The 23,181-nt window shown below is 45.0% G+C and overlaps 3 protein-coding genes across 9 annotated transcripts in view; 1 reads left to right on the plus strand and 2 right to left on the minus strand.

The window, feature by feature from the left end:
* Window positions 1-975: 975 nt before the first annotated feature.
* Foxred1 (FAD dependent oxidoreductase domain containing 1) lies at window positions 976-8,939 on the minus strand. Of its 2 annotated transcripts, XM_038323025.2 has the most exons (12): window positions 8,852-8,939; window positions 7,847-8,734; window positions 7,034-7,254; window positions 6,133-6,246; window positions 5,755-5,873; window positions 4,406-4,500; window positions 4,008-4,109; window positions 2,885-2,961; window positions 2,455-2,615; window positions 2,152-2,281; window positions 1,882-1,986; window positions 976-1,651 (listed from the first exon to the last, which is right to left on the minus strand). In XM_038323025.2, the coding sequence occupies exons 2-12, from the start codon at window positions 7,929-7,931 to the stop codon at window positions 1,397-1,399; spliced, it is 1,464 nt and encodes a 487-aa protein (XP_038178953.1). In that variant the 5' UTR covers window positions 7,932-8,734; window positions 8,852-8,939; the 3' UTR covers window positions 976-1,396. The 2 variants fall into 2 exon arrangements, with proteins under 2 accessions (XP_038178953.1, XP_038178954.1); XM_038323026.2 differs by lacking the exons at window positions 6,133-6,246; window positions 7,034-7,254; window positions 7,847-8,734; window positions 8,852-8,939 and having other exon boundaries at window positions 4,406-4,496.
* Srpra (SRP receptor subunit alpha) lies at window positions 8,188-14,064 on the plus strand. Its single transcript, XM_038323024.2, has 14 exons — window positions 8,188-8,441; window positions 9,012-9,095; window positions 9,374-9,537; window positions 9,746-9,906; window positions 10,162-10,318; window positions 10,439-10,592; window positions 10,786-10,874; window positions 10,966-11,084; window positions 11,210-11,296; window positions 11,582-11,754; window positions 11,853-12,066; window positions 12,505-12,668; window positions 12,750-12,848; window positions 12,977-14,064. Exons 1-14 carry the CDS (start codon window positions 8,325-8,327, stop codon window positions 13,103-13,105), a joined length of 1,911 nt encoding a protein of 636 aa, XP_038178952.1. The 5' UTR covers window positions 8,188-8,324; the 3' UTR covers window positions 13,106-14,064.
* Window positions 14,065-14,270: 206 nt separating this feature from the next.
* Fam118b (family with sequence similarity 118 member B) overlaps window positions 14,271-23,181 on the minus strand; it is a 44,425-nt gene continuing 35,514 nt past the window's right edge. For 2 of the 6 annotated variants that reach the window (XM_038323027.1, XM_038323028.1), the window contains 4 exons: window positions 22,926-23,153; window positions 21,114-21,242; window positions 19,116-19,401; window positions 14,271-15,053 (listed from right to left, as the gene is read on the minus strand). In XM_038323027.1, coding sequence (XP_038178955.1) covers window positions 14,878-15,053; window positions 19,116-19,401; window positions 21,114-21,242; window positions 22,926-23,153 — 819 coding nt within the window. In that variant the 3' untranslated portion in view covers window positions 14,271-14,877. The remainder of the gene's footprint in view (window positions 15,054-19,115; window positions 19,402-21,113; window positions 21,243-22,925; window positions 23,154-23,181) is intronic. The other 4 variants (XM_038323033.1, XM_038323032.1, XM_038323031.1 and 1 more) reach the window with 4 other exon arrangements.

The raw sequence follows: 23,181 nt of genomic DNA on the forward strand, positions 1-23,181 counted from the left end.
TTTCTGTGATTATTTGGGGTCTCGGCTCACACCTCCCCACAGGTACTTTCCTTTCGGCATGTCCCACCCAGGCTACTCATTTTGCTGTTCTTCCCTGTGTCATTTCTGTGAGAAACATGGCACCCATTTGGCTGTTTAGCAGGAAACCTAGGAAATAATGGCTCCATTTCACATTGTCGCTACATTGCTCCATGTTTTATGTGTTTCCCATCGTGACTGTCACCTGCTATATGGGCTACAACAGCCTTCATCTAGAACCTGTTTTCTGCCTTGCTGTCTGATCTGTTCTCTACAAGGGAACCACAGTGACTTCCCCAGATCACCTATTGTGTTGGTGCTGAGGATCGAACCCAGGGCCATCCACATGCTGAGTACTCTACCACCAGGCTGCACCTGAGTCAGAGGGAGGTTTTTTTTTTTTTAAAGACAGGGTTTCTCTGTGTAGCCCTGGCTGACCTAAAACTGGTTTTGTAGACCTGGCTGTCCTCAAACTCAAAGGGATTCTCCTGCCTCTGCCTCCTGAATGCTGGAATTGAAGGCATGCGCCACCACCACTCTTAGCCAGAGGGAGACTTTTACAAGGGAAATCTGATCATGTTGCTTCCCTATTTAAAACTCTTCTGCTGGGCCTCTGCCATGATGAAATCCAAGTTTCTTAGGGTGACTCTTCAGACCCTGGTTCCTCTTCTTTCCCACCATGATCCAGACAGAATGCTACTTTGAATCCTGCTATAGACTGAATGTTGGCAGCCAGAAGCTGGGGTTTTATAGGTTGACTAGACGATCCCATTTCTCCTGTCTGGAACCATCTGTTCCTGTGGAACTCAGGGACAGGGATACTAGCTTGTAAACAGGATGCCTCCCACAAAGGATCTGAGAAACACTCCCAAGAGGATGAGGCTGCCTTTTTAATGGCATTATACTTCAAAAGTTTCTGCTGTACAAGAGAAGCAGAAAGAACACAAGACCAGAGGGAAGGGGTTAATCACATATATTGATTAAATAACAGACGAGTCCATACATTTGGGCCAAGTGATCCTAGAATGCTGTGCACCTGGGCTCTGGTCAGGGGGTCAGAGACCCATTTCCTCTACCAGGAAGGAGGTCAGTCCTGGGCTCCATACCCAGGATACCAGCCCAAATATTTTGGATGATGGTATCAGCCTGAGCTACAATCAGTCTGGAGTCCCACCTCACCACTTTCCATTGGCCTGGGTCTCTGTGCCTATGCTCATTCCATGTCCAGAGACACGGGGAAGAGTGGCCCGGCTAGGAGGATGGTGAGGAAAGGGATGCAGCCATGACATGGTCCTGGGGAGACTCAGGCAGTGGCCACAGCCAATGTGAGGCAAGGACAACACCTGGGCTGGCGAGGCCCAGAGAAGAGTTTCCATGCTCAGAGGATATTGGACTCCTGTAACTTCTCTCCTAAGTAAAAGCGGGTGAAAAGGAAGGGGCTCATGTCGATGGTATTGAACTGGCCATCTAGTACCATTTCTGCCACAGCTCGGCCGACGCCAGGTGCATGCTGAAGTCCACGACCACTGAAGCCCGTAGCAAAGTACATGTTGACAACTAGTGGGTGGGGGCCCACCACGCCATTCTGGTCAAAAGTGTTATAGTCGTAATAGCCAGCCCAGGCTCTCTGTACCTGCAGGTGCAAAAGATGCTCAAGTTTTTGGCAAAGTCGCAGACATGCTCAACCCATACCCTTGCTTAGGGATCAGCTGCTAAGGGGTTCATGGATGGGACAGATCCACAGATTCCTTAGTGATTGTTAGGTGGAGGGAACACGACAGGTCAAAGGGACTAAGATGCTTAGGATCATCAATCCTATATGATTCCCAAACTCAACAGGAACAATTATTCCCTGTTAGTTACCTTCAGAGTCTTAAAAGATGGCACCCTCTGGACCAAATGGGGCCACACTTTGTTCTGGAAGAAATCATGGTCCACTTCCAGATTTGTTGGGTCTGGTTCTTCTTCCTAAGTAAGAGGTAGAGGCAAGGCTTATATACTGCTTATAATATGAGGGCAAACCCAGATCTGATCCTATAATCAATTGATTCCAATTCTAATAACAACATAGAGTGCTCAAAGACTTCTCTCTTTAATGGCATCTCGTCTCTGTCTCCTTGCAACTTAATTTACCTCAGTGGGGCTGTAGCCACCTAGGTAGTTGCTGCCCAATCCTTCCCGTCGAAAATAGACTCCACTGATGTCGGCAACCAACGGTGTCTCCAGACCTGGTCCCTGGGGGCAGTGCCATAAGTGCACATACCTGTCATGATCAGGGGAGTTAAGACATTGCAGGAATAGCACCAACCCTCTGTCCAGACTACACACACACACACACACACACACACACACACACGCACACACGCACACAAAACAAAAGTTTAGGAACTTTTGTATCATTTCTTTCTCATCCTTAGCTGCCCTGAAGAGAGTTACCTTTTCCTTGGCTCCACAGGTAGCTTGGTGCCCTGAAGGGTGCCAGGCAGTCCCTTCCCAATACCAGCCAGCTCTGCAATCTGCCCAGACCAGGGTCCTGCAGCATTGATCACTGCAGCACACTCCACTGGCTGATACTCCAGACTCTTGTCCATTTTTACCTATAGGCAACAGAGGGTAAGAGGAAAGAGGCTGGGGTGTGTGTGTGTGTGTGAGAGAGAGAGAGAGAGAGAGAGAGAGAGAGAGAGAGAGAGAGTACAAGGGCACAAGAGATGATACGACACTCAGAGTGTGGACCCTGAGAGGTTTATTTCCTCCTAAGCCTAACTTTTTCAGTACTGGGAAGCAGACAGAAGGCCTACATCTGGGCAGTTACCACCCTTCTTGCCCCATTACTGGAGTAAGGAACACACTGGAACTTGGGACTTACATGGACTTCATTGATCCTTCTCAAGACTACCTGTTCCCCACTTGGGGTCTGCATTTGGCTAGATGAAGTGATGAAACCTACAGGAAATAAATTAAAAAATAAGTCCTCCGGGAAAAGTTATTTCAGCAGTAGGGCATGTGCTTAGCATGCATGAGACCCTGGGTTCTATCCCCAGTGCTCCCATCACCCAGGCACGCACGCACACACAGTGGTGGTTGGAGGAGAATAGCCCCCATAGGCTCATATATTCGATGCTTAGTTCCCAGTTGATGAACTGTTTGGGAAGAATTAGGAGGTGTGTTGTTGTTGGAGGTGTGTCACTAGGAAGAGGCATTGAGTTCAAAAGCCCACACTAGGACCAGGGTCAGTCTCTCTCTCTCTCTGCCTGCTGCCTGTGGATTAGGATAGAACTCTCAGCTACTTTTCTAGCACCATGCCTGCCTGCCTGTTACCATGACCCTCACCATTGCTGATAATGGACGAACCCTCTGAAGCTATAAGCAAGGCCTTAATTAAATTCTTTCTTTTATAAGAACTGCTTTGGTCATGGTGTTTCTTCAAAGCAAGAGAACAGTAATTAAGACACACACACACACACACACATACAAAGTCCTTGAGGGAAAGGGGGATCACACTGGTTTCTTTTGTGAAAGCGTCTCATGTATGACAGACTGGCCTCAGACTTGCTATGTAGTGGAGGACGACCCTGAACTTCTGATTCTTCTGGGATTACAGGCATGTATGACTGACTGTGCTCAGTTTCTGTGATGGTGGGAATATACCCTAGGGGGATGGATCGTAGGGCTTCACGCATGCTAGGCAAGCACCCCACTAACAGCTACATTCCTAGCTCCACAACCAGCACTGGTTTCTCAAGGAAAGGAGATGGGAAGGATAAGTGCTTTCCCATAGGTCCTCAAGTGAACAGACATCAAGAGACCAGAATGAACTTGGCCACACAGGAGCAGGGCAGCACAGGGAGGAGAAAGCTGAGCTGTGTAGCAGTACCCCTCTCACAGAAAACAGCCAACCCTGGGTGTGCCGTGAGCAAAAAGGCAGAGCCTGGTCTAGGCCTTGTCCTGGCTGCAAGACGTAAGTTAAGGGAACAAGACTTCGGACTCACGTGTCACCTCTCCCTGGTAGAGTAAGACTCCCATTGATTGGACCTTTCGACGAAGACCCTGGAGCAAAGACCAAGCATCAAACCAACCTTCATCCTCCATCCCTGACATGAGGAAAAACAAATTCATGAAGCATCAGGACCCTCCTCTTCCTACTGATTACACACACTGTTTTAGGGCTTTAGAAGCAGAAAAGGTCATCTTGACCAGCTGTACTGGAGTCTAGTCATGCTGAAGGCCAGAGATGTAGCATGGTCTGGGGCAGGCCCTGTTGCTCAGGAAGAATTAGTCCTCCTTCAGTATGGAGAAGTCACACTGAGACTTCCAACCCAAGGAGATCTCCAGTGCCCATGTTCAGGGAAAGAAAGTACGTTTTCTGCAGACTGCAGATGAACCTCACCATAAGAGGCCAGAGCCACTCCTTCTGTGTTTATCCAGGGAAACTTGTTCTGTAGCTGCTCGGGAGACATCAGGCAGACTTTGGCTCCTTCCTGCCTAAGAGAAATGTGTGCATCTCAGTTAATGTGTTAGGGACAGTATTCAGAAGGAAAGAACATAGACCCCATGAGACACTCCATGAGACAGAAGTCCAGCTCACTGATAGCCCTCTCTAACCCAAATGGCCCCATTTCTCCTGACTGCTGAATGTGAAGGTTCTTCTTTCCTTCCCTACACTTTTTCCCTTCAGAATTCTCACCTCCTTCTTGCCCAATCTACTCCATCTCCTCTCACAACATGGTGAGGAACCACATTCTGTCGATTCCTGTAAAACCCTCTTTCTCTACTGCCTAGCATAACCCTGACCCTCAGGCGAGCATCTCCTATGCAACACTTACGGGCTGGGGAATAAAAGTGCTCAGAGACACTGCTCTGAGCCAGTGTCTAGCTTAAACTGAGCCACAGTGCCAGCTTCACTAGGTCTTCTTGCCTCAGTTTCCCCAAATGTAAAATGAGATGTTCTGATTAAATGAGTTAGCATCAGCAAACATTTATCTGGTGTCAACAGGGAGATTTATATCATATCAGAAGAGAGTCAGTAACATATTACAAAGATGTCCACCCCTTAACTGATGTGAAGGTCACATGCTAAAGTGAAGCCATTGTTTACTTTTATATATGGGCTATACTCAATTAGTTGTATTTTTTGTCTGTGGCTGCTTTTGTGCTGTAATGGCAGAGCAGACAGGTTGTAACTGACACAGAATGACAAGCAAAACTTAAAATATTTACTGTCTGACCTTTTTTAAAAAAATATTTATTTATTTATTATGTATACAATATTCTGTCTGTGTGCATGCCTGAAGAGGGCACCAGATCTCATTACAGATGGCTGTGAGCCACCATGTGGTTGCTGGGAATTGAACTCAGGACCTTTGGAAGAGCAGGCAATGCTCTTAACCGTTGAGCCATCTCTCCAGCCCCACTGTCTGACCTCTATAAAAAGAACTTTGCTGACCCCTAAATTAGGATTCTTGTTAGAAGCCCAGTTCCCAAGTCACTCCCTAGAGATTCTGGGTTGTTGGGCTTGGGGTGTATCTTACATGGGTGTTATGACTTGGTAAATGCAGGAACCACATTCTGTCCATGACTCCTCATGGGCCTGAACAAGTCTATCTTTCCTGGTAATATGAGCCAGTGGAGAGGAGGTCCCTGTGCCGTCACCTTTAGCTTCCCCATTTCTGCCGTGGCACAGGAGCTCATCAAGTATGTGAAGCCAAGCAGCAGCCCAGGGCAGTGCTATGCACCCACCTTTGCATTTTCACATTGTTTTCCAAGGTGGCAGCATCCTTTTCTGAAGCTAGCAAGAGACAGCCTGAGGGGTTGAACCGGAGGTCTACAAGAGGGGCGTCCACTACAGCCAGGTGTTCCTGTGTGCAGAGAAAAGCTGCTCTCCAAAGAGGCTGGTATAAAGGGGAGCCCCTGGCCTTCTCACTCTAGCTCCCAGGGTCAATGCCCCAGATCAAGACAAACCCTTCTCTAGGCATCAACACTGGAAGATGGTCAAGGATCACAATGTCTTGCTGCCTCTAAGACTACATATTCTTGGTTCCCCTTGCCAGCTAGGCTTCTGCTCTTTATGCTAAGGAAGGGCTCCCCACCCAACCTCTCGAATCTCACTGTACATACATTTATGTTCCGTAGAAAGTTGATTGAAAAGAGGGAGAGTTGGACGTTCTCAGGCACAGAAAACTGCTGCCAAATCCCACCCACAGAAGGCCCTGTGGAGGAAGCCCGTGAATACTGTGAAAAACAGAAACGAATAACAAAACTGAGGTAGATTGTCATGACGTCATATGTAATGGAATCCTGCAATGAAAGTTCTCAGTTACACATCTAAACTTAAAGGGTTATATAAACCTGTATGCAAGTCAACCCACAGATTATAGATGAACATAGCATTTTAAATCAATGGCAGATGAACTGAGCAGAAGTCAATTGTCTTCATAGGGCTGGACATAATAGAACAAAATAGTAATGGCCTGGAAGCCCAAGGGTACAAAGTTAGCCTGCAACACATTTACAAAAGAGTTACAAGAGGAAGGCTATAAATGAAGACAGACAGGAGATCTGCAGCTATCTGCCGATTGCAAACAAGAACAACTAAGACCTCAGAAATAATGGTCCCTAACAGAAGGCAGAGGAAGCTGTTTTCACTAATTATTAGCCCAAATACAGGTTATCTTGGACATACCTTCAAACACTGAAGTACAATCACTGTAGAACCTGCTTTTATAAGGAAACATCTGGGCAAATGTGCTGGAGCACACTTGTAATCCCAGCACTTGTGAGGCTGAGACAGGATGTTGACTTATAGACTGGCCTGGCCAGTCTGTATTGAGACCTTGTTTCCAAAGAGATTAACTAACTGTTACACCACCTCCTCCCCTCCCCAAACAAAACAATCTTGTTGCCAAGGGTCTTCTTGGCAGAAGAATCTGGAACTGCTTCTCAAGGTCCAGTGCACAATCCCTGTCCTTTGAAGGTACAAGCTGTGTCGTAAGATGACTACTCTACTCCCTGACCTTACCGTGTGGTCTTGTTCCACCACCAGCACCCGAATGGCACCTCGTCTACTTTCCAGCTTCTTCAGCCAAAAGGCCACAGACAGACCAAGGATCCCACCTCCTACGATGACCACATCCGACTGTTTCGGGGGCAGGTGGCTGGTGTCGTAAGGCACTTCCCATTGCTTTCCAGGCAGGATGCACTCAATCTTCTTCTTAAACTCAGACACCTTTGCATCCCAGTCTGCAGGGCATAGTTCCAGTTAGAGGGACTTATGCTTCCTTCCTACGTGGTGTGGGGTTAAAGGACGGGCACAGGAAAAGGTGGGCTGAATAGACGCGTGGGTTGGCACGTCTCCAATGTCACCCTTGCTCCCAGGATCAAGATCCGACTTTCTAAAATACGCTTTCTACTTCCCCGGACAAGTTAGATGACTCACATATTTAGCTCCTGCAGATCGCTCTCCCTCCTGATCCTCATTCTCAGATATTCAACTACAGTCATTTCCAAACCGGGTATCCCATGCCCAGGGAACACGAGTTCCTAGTATATTCCATACCGCACAGCCTCGTAACGCTAGTCACCCTTATCCTTAATATCCACTACTACCAGCAAGCTTCCATTTATATGGAATTGTCTCTGGGAAGCGCCTCGAGGTCCATATACCTGCCTAAACTCTTTAATCTCTAGCAGGCAAGTCTACTCTTTTCCCCATCTAACTCGCTGTCCCGCCAGCGTGAGACAGGGTGTCAAACCTTGAAGGTCACATATGTGGAGGTTATGGGTACCCCAGAACCACTCTGTATACTATACTCTCTGCTGCCCTCAGCTTTACCCAGAGTAAAGCCTCCTCTGCGTGTGCGTAGGCCACGGTTTGAGAGGCCCGAGCCCAAGCCAATACGCAGCACTTTGCGAAGCATGGCCTTTCAGAGCCCCGCTTCTTCCAGCTTGAAGTGACGCTCAGCCCCACTCCCGTGCCACTAGTCATCGCTCCGCGCCACAGGGCATTGACGTAAATGCGCCGATTAGCCAGCACCGCCCTTCGGGCCCCACCCCTCCACGCTATAGGCACTCAGCGCCCCGGGAGCCCCGCCCACACCCGCTATTGGTCGGTCTTGCTTTACGTCAGTCGCCCGCGCCCTGGGCGGAGGAGAGGGCAGGATCCCGATGGCTCATAGCGGAAGTGCGGTTGAGCCGGTTTCCGGGGACTGCTGGTGTGACGTGTCCCGCGCTTGGCGCAGCAGGAAGCGGCGGCGGACGCGGCCCGAGTTCCCGGCGCCGGCTTCGGCCCCAAGTCTTATCCCGCTCCAGTCATGCTCGACTTCTTCACCATCTTCTCGAAGGGCGGGCTTGTGCTCTGGTGTTTCCAGGGCGTGAGCGACTCGTGCACCGGGCCCGTGAACGCGTTGATTCGTTCCGTCCTGCTGCAGGTACCACCCCCGCGGGGCAGAACTCCGGGCTAGCCCTCAGATCCAGTCTGTAGTCCCCCTTCCAGGCATCACCCCGCGCCTTCCGCCCTACCCTCTGCATACTGACCGCTTATCGGCCACCTAGACCCGACTGCCTTGCCTGCCTGTCATCACAGTATCCCGAAACTTTACGACGCCCCCCACATCTCCCGTGTCTGGGGCTGTCTCCGTATTCCGGCTTCTTAGGAGGCTCTGTTCCTCTCTTCGCTTATCCGGGGCAGCTTGGTTTTCCGTTGCTTTGAGGCTGGGTGGGACTGTGGATGAGAGAACACCTTTTAGGAACATTAAGTGGTTCCCAGCTGCTAGGTCTGATTGTTTATACATGTTTGTCTTCCGACTCCCACGTGTCATTCCTTCTCTCCCAACATTACCCCTCGGCTCCAACTTGGTGTCTCTCTGTGGCGGGTGCTAGAGAGAAACGTCCCAGGACTCCCTTGCTGAGACCAGGATAATATCTGGTTGTTGCCCAAACGTAGTTCAAAGTCTGGTTTTGCTGTCGATTGCCTGAACGCTGAAACACTGTTTTTCCAGGAACGGGGAGGTAACAACTCTTTCACTCATGAGGCCCTCACACTCAAGTATAAACTGGACAACCAGTTTGAGCTGGTGTTTGTGGTAAGTGGAAGGTGTAGTAAAAAGACAAGTTATGTTCCCAACAGAGTCCGCATTGATCAACCCAATTAACTGTGTGTGTGTGTGTGGTGTGATGAAATAATAGATAAAACATTTGGAATTTGGAGGGGAGAAAGCAAGCAACTTCTGGGCAAGGTGGGGAGATTGGCTACCTCTCAGGACGGGAAACCTATCTCTGGAGGCCTGGGTTGAGTTGGCCTCATTCCATTCTGGGCTGCCAAGTAAGGAGATCTATTGGCCTTGTTTCCTTCCATAAACAGGTTGGCTTTCAGAAGATCCTCACACTGACCTATGTAGACAAATTGATAGATGATGTGCACCGGCTGTTTCGGGATAAATACCGCACAGAGATCCAACAGCAAAGTGCTTTAAGTCTATTGAATGGCACTTTTGATTTCCAGAATGACTTCCTGCGGCTCCTTCGGTGAGACATCCCCATTTTAAAACCAGTGATGGTTTGATAAGTGCCTTATCTGCAGGTGGCTCAACAATATTAACTTACAGGTTCAAAACAGCCACATTTTGTAGCTCATTTCTGACTGTCCCTTTGACGTGTGGGACCTTTTTCTGGAGGCAGATTTTTTTTTCCTCCTATGTGAGTAGAAAGACCAACCATTCTATTTTCTCTTTAGTGAAGCAGAGGAGAGCAGTAAAATCCGTGCTCCCACTACTATGAAGAAGTTTGAAGATTCTGAAAAAGCTAAGAAACCCGTGAGGTCCATGATTGAAACACGGGGGGAGAAGACCAAGGAAAAAGCAAAAAACAACAAAAAAAAGGGGGCCAAAAAGGAAGGTGCGTTTGATCTTCCTGAACATGCTAGGCCATCAAAAGTATTAAGATGGTGCTATAAAAGGTGTGTGGTGGCCTCTTGTCATTGCTGGCCTCCCTCAGTGTAAGTGCTTACCACCCTGTTCTTCCATCCCCGTGGTCTGAGTTTGCTCTTAAGGATCTGGAAGAAGTGTAGTTATTATCTGGGTGGTTAGGGCTTGTGTTGTTGGGTTTGTTTTTGTTTTTTGTTTTTCCTTCAGTGAGGTTTCTCTTTAACAGGTTCTGATGGCCCTTTGGCTACTAGCAAAACAGCCCCTGCAGAAAAGTCAGGTGTACCAGTGGGAACTGAGAATGGAGAACTTTCCAAAGAGGAGCTGATACGCAGGAAGAGAGAGGAGTTCATTCAGAAGCATGGGAAGGGTCTGGACAAATCCAGGTGAGCACAAGGCTAATCAGTCTCTGGTGACTTACCCAGCTGTGTTAGATGTTAGGGAATTACCTTTTTTTGTTCTTTCTACTTTCTTACCATAACCCTATCTCATATGATCCTTTGCAGCAAGTCTACAAAGTCAGATATTCCAAAGGAGAAGGGCAAAAAGGCACCTCGGGTTTGGGAACTAGGTGGCTGTGCTAACAAGGAAGTCTTGGATTACAGTACTCCTACCACCAATGGAACCCCAGAGGCTGCTTTGTCTGAAGATATCAACTTGGTAAGAGGCATAAAGATCAGAGCAAAGGTCACCATTAGCCAGAAAGCCTTGGAGGGTATACCTGGATTTGAGAGAGGAGTGAACTGTATTTGGAGTTTCTTCAGGGTCTCAGACAATGTTGACAGGGTATGGAATCTTTCCTTAGCTGTTAGTGTTCCTGATCCCATCTTCTTCCTTTACCCATGTCCTCCAGATTCGAGGAACTGGGCCTGGGGGACAGCTTCAAGATCTGGATTGCAGCAGCTCAGATGATGAAGGGGCCACTCAAAACACCAAACCTAGGTAGAAGCCTTTCAGGTGGGAGGTGGTGTGGATGGCTGCATACCTCCTGCCTGCTGGCCTTATGTGTATTTGTGGCCTTCTGTGCTTGTAGTGCTACCAAGGGAACTCTGGGTGGCATGTTTGGGATGCTGAAGGGCCTTGTGGGTTCCAAGAGCTTAAGTCGTGAAGACATGGAGTCTGTGTTAGACAAGATGCGTGATCATCTCATTGGTGAGTTTGGAGGACTGGGCTGACTTAAGTGGCATAGAGTTGATAATGGGTAGAACCATTTTCTAAACTACTCTGAGAACTGATCACTGTTAACACAGAACTCATAGCTGTCCCTCTCTCCTCAGCTAAGAATGTTGCTGCAGATATTGCTGTCCAGCTCTGTGAATCTGTTGCCAACAAGTTGGAAGGGAAAGTGATGGGAACATTTAGCAGTAAGTATCTGCACGTTATAAAGCATACATGCATTTCAGAGGTGAAAAAGGCAGACCTCTTTCTTGGGTATGTGCCTTTTGGCAAACACCTTAATTTCTAAACTGCTAATGATAGAATGGCCTTTAGAACTTAATAGATGATTTAAATGAGCTAATAAAGTACTTAGAACAGTATGATCTGAATTCTTGGGAAGAGACTGCGTGGTCTTTATCAGATCAGAAAGATGTTAGGTATCAAGTATGATACTTGGTTTTCTGACTGAATCCTTCCATCTCTCTTTTAAGCTGTGACTTCCACAGTCAAGCAAGCTCTACAGGAGTCTCTGGTACAGATTCTGCAGCCACAGCGTCGCGTAGACATGCTCCGGGATATCATGGATGCCCAGCGTCGCCAGCGCCCTTATGTTGTCACCTTCTGCGGAGTTAATGGAGTGGGGAAGTCTACTAATCTTGCCAAGGTCAGTGCAGCTCTCCAGCCTGCTGCTTTTACTTTGTCACCCTGTGCTTTTAGAGTCCTGCTTCTACATGACAGCTTTTTGGTTTTATTTTTTTGCAGATTTCCTTCTGGCTTTTAGAGAATGGCTTCAGTGTCCTCATTGCTGCCTGTGATACATTTCGTGCTGGGGCTGTTGAGCAGCTTCGTACACACACCCGACGTCTCACCGCCCTCCATCCCCCTGAGAAGCATGGTGGTCGTACAATGGTGCAGTTGTTTGAAAAAGGCTATGGGAAGGACGCTGCTGGCATTGCCATGGAAGCCATTGCTTTTGGTAGTGTGGGGACCAAGAGGGCTTTTATTCCTTAGGAATTTGCAGACTTAGGATTACCCTAGAAGTCAGAATAAGTTACTGGTGTGGGTGATGTTTTTGGGTGGTAATATATGTAGTTGAAGGAAAAAAAAGCTAGTGTATCTTAACCACAGACTTGAATGTGGTCACCTTTTTCCTATTTATATCCTTTCCCTGAACGGTTTTGGTGGTGACCTAGAATAGGACAGGTTTTTTCTTACATTACCTTGTAACCAAATCCAGAGTCTGAGTAAGTAAACAGGATAGGCTTTTCAAATAGCCAGACTGGGACATCCCAAGAAGCTGGCAGTAAGCATGAGTGACAGTTGGGTGACTTTTCACATAGGGTAAGAAATCTTATTAAGTTGGCAGTATGAGTGACAGTTGTGTGCTTGGAGTTAACTATTTCTCTCTCTCTAGCGCGTAACCAAGGATTTGATGTGGTGCTGGTGGACACAGCTGGCCGCATGCAAGACAATGCCCCTCTGATGACTGCCCTGGCCAAACTCATTACTGTCAATACACCTGACTTGGTGCTGTTTGTGGGGGAGGCCTTAGTAGGCAATGAAGCCGTGGATCAGCTGGTGAGGGCTTGGGCCTAGTTCCCCTCACAACTTAAACCTGGCAAATGAGATGGTTTCTTATGTTACTTTTTCCCTTTTCAGATCAAGTTCAACAGAGCCTTGGCTGACCATTCTATGGCTCAAACACCTCGGCTCATTGATGGTATTGTTCTTACCAAATTTGACACCATTGATGACAAGGTAAAGGTGGATGATACTGGATAATGAATGTAACTGGAAGGTGGGATGAGTCTCTTTACAAAAGGAAGCTGAGGTGTTTAGTGTAAATAGAACTTGAGTTGATTGGCCATCCTCTTTTTCTTCTTCAGGTGGGAGCTGCTATTTCTATGACATACATTACAAGCAAACCCATCGTCTTTGTGGGCACTGGCCAGACCTACTGTGACCTACGCAGTCTCAACGCCAAGGCTGTGGTGGCTGCCCTTATGAAGGCTTAACGTGGCTTTTGCCTAATACCAAATCGCCGCTTGCCCCAAGTCCCCATTCCTGTATCAAGAATGTGCTTTAGAGTATGTGAGCAACTTGTCTTCAGTGTAGTACAAAGGCAGAGTGAGGGGAGCTGTGGAGACTTGCAGCTCCTAACTCTACTCCATGTTCAGCCCTACCTCCTGCAAGGAGGGCCTAATCATGTTACAATCACTGCCCATGACCCTCCCTTATCACCACAAGCCTCCCTCTTCCTTCTCAGGCATCTCCTTCACTCTGCCTAGATTCAGTATCATAGCTTTGACCAATGGTTGGAAAACCCAACACCTGGAGTATTGCTAACCAGTGAGATCACAGAGCCATCTGAGATAAGGAGCAGTTTGAAGTCCCAGCTCTATTGGGTTACTTCCAGAGCCAGCTCTAGGTCTTAATGGCACCTCTCTAGAATATACAGCTTTCAGGTCCCTGGTGCCAGGGTGACAGCCACCTCACTGTGGCAGTGATGGTGGTCTATTCTTAATTGCTGCTAATTCTAAATCTGATGATGAACTCTATACCTGATTGTTGCCCCAAAGCATCAGTTAGGCCTTGTTACAAATGAGTGAAAGGTGAGTGCCCACTTCTCTCTGAAACAAAGGGAGCTGAGTTGCCTTCCAACTTGTCCCTGCTCCCAAAATCCAGATGTAAGCTTTGCATGTTTACTTTCCTGGGAGAAAACCAGTTGTCAGAAGGGTTATCGTTGTCCTATACCCCACTCCACCCAACCCTTGGCCTCCTGAGCAGGTCCTGGCTTTTCCCCATCCTCTTCTACAGTGCCTGGTAGACAAGTGCTACGTTGAAGAACACAAACCTCTTGTTAAGACTTGTCCTGTAGTTTGGTATTACAGATGTGCTACTAGTGCAATAAGGTGAAGGCTGTCTGCCCAGAGAAATACATAATTTATATAAGAAAATAAATTTCATAAAGAAATTGCCTCTTAGATCTATATTTACATATAGGATTTAAAACTAAAATCTTGGGTTTCTTTTTGGCAAGAAGGGCATGAAAGGAGCTAACGGTGCTCTGAGGAACTGGACAACTTATCCTAAGAAAGATCACCCTGTGATCTTTTCTAAGATGAAAATAGAATGCAAGTTTCATGTTTAACAATTAACTCTTAAATGTAGAACCAGGGCTCTGGCATGTAAATGAACAAGCTTTTAATACAGCTCAGTTATGTAAAATACTGTACACTGTAAAAGATCTAGAAAACTAGAGCTTCAAGTCATGTTTTAAAAAAGCCATAGCTCAATTGAAAAAAACAAATAGAGTACAAAACTGCAACACAAGCCCACTGACTCCACGACTTCTTGCTCCCCAAGTCCTGCAGAGCTGCAGCCATAGCCAGGAGCCATCATATTGGTCTGCTGTGTAGACGAGCGTGTCCTGCCCTGGATAGGTAGGAGCTGCATTGGGTCCTGATGTCACTGGGCATTAAACTGAACCAGGCAGCAGAGTATCAAGAACAGCCAGCGTGAAGGGAAGGTGCATCACTGCTACCCCTATTCTACCCCAAGCTTCAAGTTAGGGTATTGGTACTTCCTGGGAGCTGTTCTGAGTTCTTGTATGTTTGCTTTTGTCACACACATCCACAGGAAGGCCCCATAGCATGGTCTAATGGTGATATCTCCAGCTTGCTCATGTACTACAGCCTATGGGGAAACAAAAGGAAAAGAATGAAGTCCACAAAAGAAGTTTATGAATCTGAAACTGCCGGTGCTTAAGTCACTCAGCCCTAAGTTTTCAGAAAGCAGATTCAGAGAATTTCAAATAGGTAAGGAAAGGCAAATTTTGATTTTCCACAATCAAAGTTTTAGGAAGTTTCTCTGCTGACTGATAAAGAATAGGAAGTAGTATACCTCTTACTTCACCGTGTCCTGCAGATGAACCATTTAGCTGGCCTTCTCTTGCCATCCCTGCTAAAAACAAAACGTTGGTATAGGCATTAGGTGAAGAAGTGGAAATATTTTTTCATTTTTCTTTGTGTGCACATGCAAGTCAGGGCTACTTTTGGGTGTTGGTTCTCTTCGCGTGTGGACTGCAGGAATACAACTCAGGTTGTCAAACTTAGCAGCAAATGCCTTTACCCACAGCCATCTTGGCTGTTCCCAGGAAAGCTAAAACTATTAATGGCAAAAATGAAAACTAAGGGGAACTAAGGACACGATATAGCTAAAGATGACATGACACAAGATGAGGTAAGAGTAACTTTCAGACCCTCAATACTAAGCAGAAGCAGTGGGTTCCTTACTGCACTAAGATTGGTTTTTGTCTGGATAGATCTCACTATGTTACCACATCAGGCTATAGCTGCAGATCCTCTAGCTCTGGCCTCCCTGGTAGTTAGAATAAGTGTGTACTACTTCATAAGACTTTACAAGACTGCTTGTAAACTTTTTTGTTGTTGGTTTTTTTTTTTTTTTCCTAGACAGGGTTTCTCTGTAGCTTTGGAGCCTGTTCTGGAACTAGCTCTTGTAGACCAGGCTGGACTCAAACTCACAGAGATCCGCTTATCTCTGCCTCCCAAGTGCTGGGATTAAAGGCATGTGCCACCACCGCCTGGCTAACATTTTTTCCAATTTTAATTTTTAGATTACTTTTTCTTTTTAATATGCATGAGTATTTTGCCTGCATATATGTTTCTGCACCATGTGCATAGCTGGTGCCTGAGGAGGCCAGAAGAGGGTGTCAGAACCACCGGAACTAGAGTTACAGTTGGTTGTAAACCATCATCATATGTGTGTTAGGAGTTGAACTCAGGTAGTCTGGAGCAGTCAGAGCTCTTACCCAACTGAGCTGTGTCTCTAGTTCCCAAAACATTTTACATAGACAAAACGTGGCTGCTTACTTTATTCACAGCAAGCATGCCCACAATTTGAATTAAATTTGAATACAAATTTAATAAACGTATGTTAGTTTGAATTAAAAATTCTTTACCTCAGTCTCACTAGCTTTATTTCATTGATATATATATATATATATATATATATATATATATATATACATACATACACACACACACACACACACATACATACATTTACTAATAAATACAAAGGAGGGCATAGTGACGCACGTTTTAGGAGGGTGAGGGTGAAGGCAGCCTGGGCTACACAGCTATTTTCAGGCAAATATTTTCATAGAGTGAAACTCTGTTTTTATTCTGTTTTTATTTATTTTTTTTAAAGTGTACAAGATTAAGCTTTGTTTACAACTGTGGAAGAATGCATTGGTGAAATCAGTTATCTAGCTAAACTGGTTATTGGTTAAGTAGCTGGAATAACATTGTACTAAAATAGGTGCTGTTACAGTAATGCTCTACACTTTTCTGTTCCCCTTGACGACATCTTAGCAGCATGTATCGACTGAGACATAAAGCATAATAGGTGGAAGACAGGCTTGACTACACACAAAACGAGGAAAAGTTGTTCTGCCCGACAGGCAATTTCAATAGAGAGCCCCATGTCCATATGGAAAACCTTTAATTTAAAAATAAACAGGCTGGGCAGTGGTGGTGCATGCCTTTAATCCCAGCATTTTGAAGGAAGAGACAGTCACATCTCTGAGTTTGAGGACAGTCCGGACTATACAGAGAAACCCTGTCTCCAAAAACAAAGATCTAGTATAGATCAAATTAACTGTGTAGAGCTTATAGCTTATCTCCAGTTTCTGTAATCAGAGTACATGAAAGAGAAAAATTCAACCCAATGTTGTAAACATCAGCCTAAAGGTCTGTCACACTGAGGAACACCAGAAGAACTGTCCTCAAGAAAAAGATAGCAGATCATTTCACAAAAGAGAACCTGCTGGGCGGTGGTGACGCACACTCAGGAGGCAGAGGCAGGTGGATCGCTGTGAGTTCGAGGTTAGCCTGGTCTACAAGAGCGAGTTCCCGGGACAAGTTGCAAAACTACAGGGAAACCCTGTCTCAAAAAACCAAAACAAAAACCCCTGAAAGTTTTGCCTTTCTAAGTGTTTTCTAGGCTTTTGGAGGGAGGGAGGGAGGGAGTTTTGATGCTTAGTTATAGTAATAGCGTTTTAAATAAAAGACAAATTTCGCCGGCAGTGGTGGTGTATGCCTTTAATCCCAGCACTTGGGAGGCAGAGGTAGGCTGATCTTTGTGAGTTCGAGGCTAGCCTGGTCTACAGAGCTAGTGCCAGGATAGGCTCCAAAGCTACACAGAGAAACCCTGTCTCAGAAAAAAAAGGAAAAAAAAAGTAACAAATACACAAAAGACAAGTTTCCTACGTTAGCCCAGAACCTGCTTCAGCCTACCAAGCACTGCCATGACAGAACACAAATTTTTTTTTACTATATTAGAATCCTACTTGGAGTCATCTCTGGGAATGATTAGCTTTAGGAATATATACTAGATCACCTGATTTTAATGTGTTATTGAAAATACATTCAAATTGGTAACAAGAATGCTCATTAAAAAGTTAGAAGCAAGGCTGGAGAGATGGCTCAGTTGCTAAGAGCACTAGCTGCTCTTCCAGAGGACCTGAGTTCAATTTCCAGCACCACATGGCAGCTCACACCTGCCTATAACTACCATACCAGAGCTTTTGTCACCCTCACACAGATACACATGCAAGCAAAATATCAATGAACATAAAGTAAAATTATCTATATATAAAAGTTTGAAGCAGGCTGGGCAGAGTGGGTGTGTGTTTATATAATCACAGTACTTGTGAAATTGAGACAGGAGGATTCAGAGTTGGTTATAGGCCAACCTGGACTATATAGTGAGTTCAAGGCCAGCATTCAGGGGGCAGATACAGGTAACTCTCTAAGTTTGAGGACAGTCTGGTCTACAAAGCAAGTTCATCTCAAACAAACAGAAACCAAAAATAAGACAATCCCCCTCCCTGCAAAAAAAAAAGAAAAAGAAAAATCCAAAAACTAACCAACAAAGCCAGGTTCTTTATCAACAGTCTGTAACAAACAGCAAGAAAATTCCTTTAGAATTGGGTGGGTGAGTCAGAATGACCATACCCTAGACCTGGCCTTATTCCTCCCCTAAGGCCCCCAGGTTTTCCCCACCTCAAGTTGGGGTCTTGCTATGCTGCCCTTTTGATCCTCCTGCCACAGCCTTCTGAGTGCTGAGATTATGGCTGTGTTCCGCAAAGGTTTGTTACACTTTCATCTTTAATTCAACTGTGTGCGTAATCACATTATTTCTTTACGGACACTTTCTTACAAGATAAATTTTAACAGTCGTGTTTCTGAAACAAAAGGTCCTGAAATTTCTGATATATACATGAAAGAAATTTCCTCATAAACTTAAGTTTATAGTCACTTATCTCCATTTTGAAACCTGAATTTTAATTGAACCTCACTTGAACTAAGCATCTTCAAAATTTTATTTTATGATTTATTGTGTGTGCAGGTGTATGTGTGCGTGCACGGAGACCAAAAGAAGGAGTCAGATCTCCTAGAATTGGAGTTACAGGAAGTTGTGAGCCTCCTGACATGGTTTCTGGACCTAAACTTGGGTCTTCTGGAACAATAGCAAGTGCTCTTAACAAGTCATCTCTCCAGTACCTCAAAGATTTTTTTAAATTATGTGTATGTATGATACATAAGCAGGGCATGCATGTGCCACTGCACAGGTGTGGAGGTCAAAGGACCATTTTCAGGAGTAAGTTCCTTTTAATAGCTTTCCATAGTAGGCTAAGAGACTGAGTTCAGGTAGTCAGGCTTGAGTGGCAAGTGCATTTTCCTACTGAGGAAAGCTGGCTGGCCTGAAGCTAAGAATCCTTATGTGTTTTTCTTAGTCTTTATGTGTATGATAACTTGCAAGGGTATATATTATGATTATTTCCCATTATCAAAGTGGTACTTTGGCATGACCTAAAGGCTGGCACTTTTTCCTCTTCCCAAACTGGTCGACATAACACATTCTCATCTTGTCTTTAGCAACTTTATTCCTCACTAACACAAAAAGCCAAAGGGTTGCTGCTCTTTGACCTTCCCTTACCTGATCTGCCTCTTGTGGAGATCTCACATGTCAGTCTCTTGAAATATTCCGGAAGATCAGCATAGTCATTTCCATAGGAGATGACCTTAATCCCCTTGTCCAGCATGTTTTCTCGAAGCTTCTTGAACTCATCTACATCTCCTCTCCGAACCAGCATGAAATGTTCTAGGTCAGATTTATGCTTGACAGCCTCTAGGAACAGGGCCTGGAAAGTGGTGTCGTCCACCGTCCAGCCACAACCCAAGAAAAGAAATGACTTGTTTTCATAGAGTTTCTGAATCTCTCTCTTCAAGGAAAAGAAAACAACAGATTACTGACACAGAAGACAGACAAAAGATTTGGCTGAAGCAAAAAGGTCAGTAGTCTATAACTGCTACATTTAGCAGACTGAAGTGGTCCACTGACCAAAACTTAAGAGGGAAAGAGATCACAAGGTTTGATGTCCTAGTTATTATTACAATGTGATGATTGATCTAAAACTACTTTTTATCTGACATTCATCTGAAGGTTCTTTTGTTTCTTTAAAAATATATATTATTTTGTGTATATGATGTAAGTACATGAGTGCATGCCACAGGATGCACGTAGATATCAGAGGACAATTCATTTTTCTCTGTCCTATCTTTACATGGGTTCCAGGGACTGAAGTCAAACTGGAAGGCTTGCACAACTGAGTCATCTCATCGATTTTTCTGTTTTGTCTTTAAACAGTTCACCACACTGGCACTAGTTTACTGAGCCTGAAAGTTTAATTTTTTTAGATTTATGTTCTTGGTTGATTAGACAACCAACGGGTCTTTGATGTATCTTACCCCTTTCCACTTTCTGGAGAAAAAATTTGACAACTTTAAATTTTTATTTGTTTTTTTTTGATTGTGTGTGTACATACATGTTACATGTTACATGTAATCTGTGGAGGCTAGAAGTTGACGTTGGGAGTTCTTTTCCATTGCTCTCCATTTTATGTACTGAGGCAGGTCTCTTAATTGAACTCTTAACTTGCAGATTCAGCTGACCCAGGTGGTCTGCTCCCCTGTCTCTACCTTCCAAGTGTTGGGATTATATACAGATGCCACTGTCTTTGACATTTATGTCAGTGCTAGGGCTAGAACTAAGTTCTCATATTGTGGAGCAAGTGCCTTACCCACTGGGCCATCTTGCCAGCCCTCAAATGTTTTTTGCTTTAAAAACTGAACCACTAGTCATCAGAAAACATAATTCTATCATTAGATATGGTCAAAGAAACCTTACTAAAAGCATCGCTGTGAGTGTATACATAATTTGTGTCTGTGCATATAGTCCACACACACACTCAATATCAATGATGGATATATTTATAGTAAATATTGGGGAAGGATATGGCCCTTATACTTCAGAAAAGCATCACGTTTCCTGGTCTTTCTCTGGCCCCGTCCTGTAAAGATTCCAATGACCCTGTTCTGAAAATTTGTAGCACTGAGCTGGACCCAAGAAGCATTTCCAGTTTAAATGTGTATATGTGAACAAGTTCAAAACTTGAACCCCAAAGATCAACAAACCCAAAGAAGAAAACCTCCATTTTGTCATCCAATCAGTTTGTTTCCCAATTTTCTAAGTAAACAGTTAAGTGTGAATAAGTGGATAGTCTTTTTATAATCTATGTCCCAACTATAACTGCTTTTTAAAAAGCTACCTAAATTATTTTGGACATGGACTTATTAAGAAATCAAATAATGAAGAAGGAAACTAATATATTCTTGGTATGTGAAGGTGCCAATGAGAGAGTGCCATCTGCTGGCTGATCACCGAGCATAGGCAAATAAATACCTGTCCTTTGATCTGATACCTGAAGTAAACTGCGTTTCTCAGGATGGCATGCAATCTCAGGTATAAAACACAAGGGAGTAAGGTCTAACTTTCTTCTTGTTTTGATTGAAATAAATGCTCCCATGTTAATATTTAGAATATGCTTAGAAATGTCTGCAGGAGTGAAAGCCCAGCTAGATCAGCACCACTTACCATAACTTCAGTGTTCCTGAGCACATTCTGATATCCAGCTGGGTGGAGGACAATGCCACTAGGATTGGTATAAACCCCATGGATGTGTAACACACTTAGCTTCCGCTTCTCCTGAGCCCACTCCAGAACCTGCACAATACACACATAGCTCGACAGGATGGCAAGGCAAGCACCTGCTTCAAAGTCACAATGTGTAAGAGGCTGCCTGAGGATTAGACTTCTGACATAACTGTCCAGCTTCACGCTACCGTAAGGACAAGAATTCAAACACTTGATGGGCCCAAGTTCCTATGTTAGGACTGTTAGGAATGATGGCAACAAATCTAGTGCCATCTTTGAAATCTAGTGACTTCTCTTTGAAAGTCACTGTCAGCAGTTAGAATCTGTCAGCATTTGCAACCCAATACGGACAGTTTCCTCTGGTGATGGTTCAAGCACTAGTACCATCCTCCCCATCCTTTCTTCCTCTCTTCTTCCTCTCTCCCTCATGGATATCTCTGTGAAGCCCTGGCTGTCCTCAAACTCACAGAGATCCACCTGTTTCTGCCTCCTGAGTGCTGGGATTACAGGTGTGCACCACTATTCCCAGCTTATTTTCATTCTTTGCTCATTATTTAACCCAGACTGGCCTTCAACTTAAAATCCTCTCACCTCAGCATTATGAGTACTGGGGTTACAGGAATGCACCCCCACACCCTGTTCAATTCCCAATCTGGGTCCCAGGTCCCAATCAAAGTAGTATTCCAGCTACTACCCTAGCAGAGGCAGGCCTGTGGCACTGAGGAAATCATTTATCTATTCAGACTATTCATCTGGGTACTAACTAAGCTGGACAAAAAGGCAGGTTCCAAGGAAACAAAATGAAAATGACAAAAATCACAGAGCAGGGCAAATGACCGTAAAGGAATCATCTCTTCATCAACACCTTTCAAATTTGTGTGTGTGCGCGCGCACATGGTGTATGTTGCGGGGGGTGTAGTATCATGGTGCACATGCAGAGGTCAGAGGGAAACTTGCAGAAGTCGATTCTCTCCTTCTACCATGTAGGTCCTGGCAACTGAACTGAGGTCATTGGGCTTGGTGGTAAGTGCCCACTGAGTCATCCCACAGCTCACTCCCATTTTTCTTTTTAAAATTTTGAAATGGGATTTCTCTCTTTGTCTCACTGGCTGGAAACTTCCAAAGTTTGGTTTGATAGCCGACCTGTTGAACCACTGTTCCAGTCTCTTCAAATGACTAACCTCACCCTTATGATTGGGCAAAACTGTCAATACTCATAACTTTAAAATCTTTGTATTTTATTGTATGTATACTGATTTTACCTAAAAAAAACCAACCAACCCAAAAGTACAAGCAAGGAAAGCAGCTTTCTTTCTCACTGATACAGCTTTAACTGGAGATGTCCATCACAGGCTCATGGTTTAAGTGCTGGCCCCCAATTCATGATGCTATTTTGGGAGGGGGAGGGTCTTGCCAGTAAAGTAGACCACTAAGGGAGAGCTTTTATGAAGGTTATAACCTGGTCCCGATTCTGGTCCACTTTCTTGCTCTGTTCTGCTATGATGTGAACGGTCTCTACCACATGCTCCAACCGCCACAAAAAGGAGCCTCTCCACTGTGCTCTTCTTACTGTGATGCCTAAAGTTCCCTGCACTAGTGAGTTCCGAGAAGCCTTTCCTCCTTTAGCTGGTTTCTATGGGATATTTTAATCCTAGCAATGTGAAAGTATTACTGATACTCTTCCTCTACAGAAGGCACATTTTCTGAGGAAGATAAAACCCATTACCCTAAGACTACTGGTTAACATTTTACCTTTTTCTCATCAGTAAGGTCAAGGGATTCAAGCTGTTTTCCCTGGTCAGCTGCATAGAGTTCTAGGAGATTATCAAAATTTGTAGTTAATACTAGGGCTCCATTTTCCATTAGATGGAGAACAGACTGAAGGAGCTGTTTTCCCGAATCTTCCATCTTTGACTCCAGGTCATCAAATACTTCATATAAACAGTCTTTGAAAAATGTGGACCGAACATTACTGGTACGCTGCATGTGTGGGAGATTTGAAAGACAA

The sequence above is a fragment of the Arvicola amphibius genome, chromosome 3 (assembly GCF_903992535.2).
Source record: "Arvicola amphibius chromosome 3, mArvAmp1.2, whole genome shotgun sequence".
In the NCBI taxonomy this organism is placed as follows: Eukaryota; Metazoa; Chordata; class Mammalia; order Rodentia; family Cricetidae; genus Arvicola; species Arvicola amphibius.

Excerpts from the sequence above, each read along its gene's own strand:
- Foxred1 (XM_038323025.2), bottom strand. The coding sequence starts at position 7,931 with ATGCTTCGCAAAGTGCTGCGTATTGGCTTGGGCTCGGGCCTCTCAAAC. Across the intron at positions 2,282-2,454 it reads CCTGTGGAGCCAAGGAAAAG|GTATGTGCACTTATGGCACT; the intron begins GTAACTCTCTTC and ends TGATCATGACAG. Across the intron at positions 1,987-2,151 it reads GTGGCTACAGCCCCACTGAG|GAAGAAGAACCAGACCCAAC; the intron begins GTAAATTAAGTT and ends CCTCTTACTTAG.
- Srpra (XM_038323024.2), top strand. The coding sequence starts at position 8,325 with ATGCTCGACTTCTTCACCATCTTCTCGAAGGGCGGGCTTGTGCTCTGG. Across the intron at positions 11,085-11,209 it reads GATGCGTGATCATCTCATTG|CTAAGAATGTTGCTGCAGAT; the intron begins GTGAGTTTGGAG and ends CTCTCTCCTCAG. Across the intron at positions 12,067-12,504 it reads CATGGAAGCCATTGCTTTTG|CGCGTAACCAAGGATTTGAT; the intron begins GTAGTGTGGGGA and ends CTCTCTCTCTAG.